We start from the raw sequence: 5075 nt of genomic DNA, 5'->3' as shown, positions 1-5075 counted from the left end.
TTTTACTATATCTTGTAGAAATTTTATTGCCATTTTTGTTATATTCAGAAGAAACAGTGATAGTATAAAGAAGAAAAGGAGTTTTCAGGAGCATAAAACTGACTTTAGACAGAGACTTGCAAATGAGAGGAATTTTATGTTTATAACTTTCAGAAGGTTTTGGTATTGTATTTCAAAACAAACAGAAAATTTTAAAACCATTTGGTTCATTAACAAATAGGATGAGGTTAAGATCTAAACAGTTCACAGAATCTCAAACATTTAGCGATATCTGACACTGACTTTCCGGGGCAGGCAACTGTAACTCACCCAGGATATGACAGTGAATGAAGAGGCTCTGATAAGTAACTATGACACAGGAGCCTTGCATTCCAGTCTACCAGTTTTTCTAAAAATCATCACTAATTTTTTGAGTATGACTAACAGTAAACTACAGCATAAATTACACATACTAAAGGGTAAGCGGCAAAAGAAATTGCACGTCCTGTGCAATACACAAAATAACTGAATGAACAATGCGACGGACACCTGAGCACACGATACAATGCACAGCACTGTTTGGATTAGGGCTTTTCTCAGGCAACTCGCTTTGGCCATGATTGCACCACGCTTCTGAATGTCCATGTATTTTATAAAGCTCCCTTTGAAATCCTGCAGTCTTTCCTCTGACTGTACAGGCCCACATTCTGACTGTGTTACAAGGCTGTACAGCCTGTTAGTGTAGTGGTCACCCCTTTCCACTGTCACCAGGCTCTCAATCAAGTCCATGAGCTCCTTCACTTGGTCGTCCCGAGTGCTCCCGATAGCACGGTTGTCAAAGGCACACACTCGCCCCCCACATGCTGCCACCAGCTCGCTTAGGGCTCTGTTGTCTGAGCCTTGGATATAATCTCTCAGGGAGCCTCCCTTGAGGTCTTCCTTGCGGGTGAAGACGACAACTGTGTGCCTCATGGCACCCTCTCCGAAGATCTCCTGCACCCCTTGAACAGCCTGCTGGTCTTCCGTGGTGAATCGGCCCAGTTGCGTCACCAGGAGCAGCACGTGGGGTCCTGGGGCAGAGAGCAGGTAGCACCTCTGCACCTCTTGGTACAGGGAGTCAGAGGGGTCCTTCCCACAAAACATATCTGGGGTGTCAATAACCACCATCTCTCTCTCTCCCCAGCTGCCCCGACTCTCACTGCACGTCTGCGTCAACGACCGGGCACTCAGCCTGGACTCAAATGCTGGCTTCCGGAGGATGCTGTTCCCTGTCGCGCTTTTGCCGGTTCCCGTTTTGCCCACCAGAATGATTCTCAGCTCTGATCCTCTGGCACAGTGAGCTGGGTGACTCTTTGTATATGGTCCTGCTAAGAGCAAGTTTACTTAGAAGAGAAAGACAAATACCACATGATATCGCTTATATGTGGAATCCAAAAAAAACAAAAAAAAGGATGCAGATGAACTCACTTACAAAACAGATATAGGGGCTTCCCTGATGGCCCAATGTAGAGGACGTGGGTTCAATCCCTGGTCGGGGAACTAAGATCCCACATGCTGCAGGCAACTAAGCCCATGTGCTGCAAGAAGAGAAGACTGTGTGCTGCACCTAGTGAAGCCTGCACAATGTAGCAAAGAGTCCCATGTGCCACAATGAACCCAATGCAGCATAAATAAATCATAAAAACCAGACATGGACTCACAGACATAGAAAACAAACTTCTGGTTACTAAAAGGGAAAGGGGCAGGGGAGGGATAAATTACGAGTTTTGGATTAAAACATACACATTACTATATATAAAATAAATAACAAACCAGGACGACTATAGAGCACAGGGAACTATACTCAATATCTTGTAATAATCTGTAATGTAAACGAATCTAGAGAGAATGTATTTGTGTGTGGGTGTGTATACCTAAATCACTTCGTTGCATACCTGAAACTAACACAGCATTGTAAATCAACTATATTTGAATTAAAAAAAAAAAGGTGAAAAAAGAGCAAGCTTGGTTTGTTATTACCATACTGTCATGCCAATGGAATATTTTTAATGATAAGGAAATATCTGGGAGAAGATACTCTCATAATATATTGTATTTATAAAGTAGAAGTTGACTCTATTATCAAATAAGATAATGATTTTAAAGCATCTAGCTTTCTCTAGGTCTACAGGGCATTGTCATATTGGATCCAAGAAAACTGGGGGATGAGATAGAATTAGAAATGTATCTTGTCATTCAAAGTTTGTCTATATCACTCTGTTCTGGCCCCCTAAAAGGCAAATTTTCTGAAGATCAGAAATGTGTAGCCAAGATGGTGGTTCCTTCTCCAGGTGGGTAAGTAACCTGCCTATTCCAGGGCCAGAGATGGTTCCTCTGACTTCGGCTGGGCAGAGGTGTGGTCATGACCACCAGTGAAATGATTGGCCCAGGGAAATTGAAATGAACAGTGCAAAGTTATTCTCTCTGATGAAGAAACAGTTGCTGGCTCATATTGTGATTCTAGAGGATAGCATGATTTTTATACAAACTAGGCACAGAATAGGGCTTCCCTGATAGCTCAGTTGGTAAAGAATCTGCCTGCAATGCAGGAGACCTGGGTTCGATCCCTGGGTTGGGAAGATCCCCTGGAGAAGGGAAAGGTTACCATCCCAGTATTCTGGCCTGGAGAGGTCTATGGACCGTGCCGTCCATGAGCGACTTTCACTTTCACTTCAGGCACAGAGTAGGACAGAAATGGCATGCACAGGAGGTCACTTACTCACCAGAGGGACTGCCTTCATTTCGGCCCATGGCTGTTCCTGAGGGACAGAGAGACGAGAGGTCAATTAAAAAACGATCATTTTTGGGTTACGACGCATGAAAGAACCTTGTATTTCTTGAGCATGTTCACAACCATGCCTCAGTTGTCTGCACAAAGCTGAGGAGGTGGGTGGAAAGAATTTATTAAGAATGAATTGCTGGTTTACAGAGGAATGTAGTCACTTGCTCAGAGCTCACTCAGTGAGTCAGAAGATTGGGTTCGTTTGTGGCCCCACTTGCTGCTTCTCCTCCCCACACCCACCTCTCCTCTAGGGTCCCTCCTCCCTGGGGGACCTCCCCGCCCCCTCTCTTGCTTTCCGTGGCCTTCCTTTCTAGGTCTGCCGTGGTTGTCTGAGGTTGAGTCCTCTTTCCTTCCCTCCTCCCCACCTGCTCCCTTCCTTAGCTCTCCACCTCGCTGCCAAACTCCCGCCTTCACACTGAGCCCTCACTGAGAGACTCAGTGAATTAAAAACGCAACGCAACTCGGGAGAGTGCACTCTTCTTCAAACCAGAAACACACTTCCTTTGATCTGTTAGTTATTTGAATTTTCCTCTTTCCACAAGAAGCCTTGCCATTTAGTTCCCTTTCCTATGCAGAGAGAAGTATCTTAAAAACTGGCAACCTGTACCAAGCTACATGGCACAGGAAACGTGTGTGTTAATGAGTGAATTCTTCCCAGTTAGCCCTATTGTGTAATGTTCTCTTTGCCACTATTGGGTAAACTAAATTCCAAGAAGGGTACAGGTCCTGTAAACTGGCCTCACTTAAGCCAAATACCATCACTCTGTTTCCCTGAAAACAGGGCAAATTTGTTTAAATTTTTTTTCTTTTTCAAGCATAGCCTGAAAACTAGGAATGAACAGCACAGAACTTTCATGAGTGTGGGCTTACCTGAGTTATTGTTGAAAGAAACAGATGCCTCCTTGTTCAAATCTGTGGCTTGACAGTTCAGCTTCAAGAGAGAGAGAGAGAGAAAAAAAGCTGAAAATCTAGTCTGCTTCTTCCGCTCTTGAATTTCCAGTGAGCTTCCGAGCTGCAACAGAGCCCTTGCACCATGACTGTCTGAAATTCTCTTTTTAAAAATAAGCAGAAAATGGCAAAATGTAATGAGTCATTTGTTGTCCTGTGGACTTTCCTTAATTGAAAAACAACGTTTGAATCGTTTAAATTGAAATAAAGGGGAGGCTGACAATGCTGGTAGATTCGATTCCTTCCCCCATCCCGAGGCTGTGTCCCCACATTAACAAGTTTGCCTGAATGCAACCCCACAAGGCTCCCCAGGAGGAATGACCTTATCCACACTTAGCATTGACTGTTCTAAAGGCAAGTGCCACTGCAGGGGCAGAAAGTATGGGTGTGGAGGCACAGGACAGGGCGCTGTGCAGGGGGAGAGTACAGAAAGGGGAACAGAGAGGGAGATGTCTGTCTGAACGCATTTGGAAATGACTCATTCATGATTTCTTTGCTTTCCCTTCTTGCTCAGCTCCGCAGGTCAGGGCAGCCTCCCTGGGGAACAGTGATCCGGGCAGTGTCTACAATGATCTAGGCAATGTCTATAATAATCATCTGAGTGTCTATAGCCAGGGGGAAAAACCCAAAGTGTTAAATTTGAAATCACTCAAATGTTTTTATCTTTATTTCTGTGATGTTCGCCGCAGTAGGGACAGAGGAAATGTGGGACTTCTTAGACAGCCTTTAAATATCCCAGATCAGTAGTGATGCACTTCGCTTTCCCTACCAACTGTTGATGAGAAACGATTCCCAGGCCCGGACCTCATCATACGAGAGGCTGGAAAACACAGTGCAGCCCTGGGACCCAGGTGGACACCACTATCCTTGTCACACACTATTATCACTGTTTTGAATTATTCCACATCCTTTACCTTGTAGTCTTCTACTTAATAACAGTAATCTCTTCCTAAAAACAAAACATTCTGTGTCAAGACTCTAACAGGGACCTATTTCCAATTGTTTTATATGAAAACAAATATAATGCAACATCGAATTCAAAGCCCACTGATTTTCTAAATCGTATGTCAAATTCAGTAAAGCACCTCTATAAAAACTTTCCATAGAATAAAAAAGCTTAAAATATTGCTATTTTGAATACCCAAAATATTTTTGGTTTATAAAAGAAAGGTATCGGATAATGTAAGTACTCTGACAAATAACTCAGTTAAAAATGGGCAAAGGACCTGAATAGATATTGTTTCAAAGAAGACATACAAATGGCCAACAGGTACTTGAACACATGCTCAGCATCACTATTTATCAGGGAAATGTAAATCAAAACCAT

At 43.6% G+C, this 5075-nt stretch overlaps 1 protein-coding gene across 8 annotated transcripts; it reads right to left on the bottom strand.

Annotated features, from left to right (window-relative positions):
• Positions 1-4098, bottom strand: GIMAP2 (GTPase, IMAP family member 2). 8 transcript variants are annotated; one of them, XM_081537306.1, is made up of 4 exons: positions 4071-4098; positions 3671-3731; positions 2742-2777; positions 1-1361 (listed from the first exon to the last, which is right to left on the bottom strand). In XM_081537306.1, exons 1-4 carry the CDS (start codon positions 4086-4088, stop codon positions 349-351), a joined length of 1128 nt encoding a protein of 375 aa, XP_081393432.1. In that variant the 5' UTR covers positions 4089-4098; the 3' UTR covers positions 1-348. The 8 variants fall into 8 exon arrangements, with proteins under 8 accessions (XP_081393432.1, XP_081393433.1, XP_081393434.1 ...); XM_081537307.1 differs by having other exon boundaries at positions 1-1346; XM_081537308.1 differs by having other exon boundaries at positions 1-1343.
• Between the last annotated feature and the right edge of the window lie 977 nt (positions 4099-5075).

This window comes from Giraffa tippelskirchi, chromosome 10, assembly GCF_054371585.1.
Source record: "Giraffa tippelskirchi isolate mGirTip1 chromosome 10, T2T-mGirTip1v1.2.pri, whole genome shotgun sequence".
NCBI classification, from domain to species: Eukaryota; Metazoa; Chordata; class Mammalia; order Artiodactyla; family Giraffidae; genus Giraffa; species Giraffa tippelskirchi.
The sequence above is the reverse complement of the archived record's forward strand: the minus strand, read 5'-3'. Positions and strand labels throughout refer to the sequence as shown.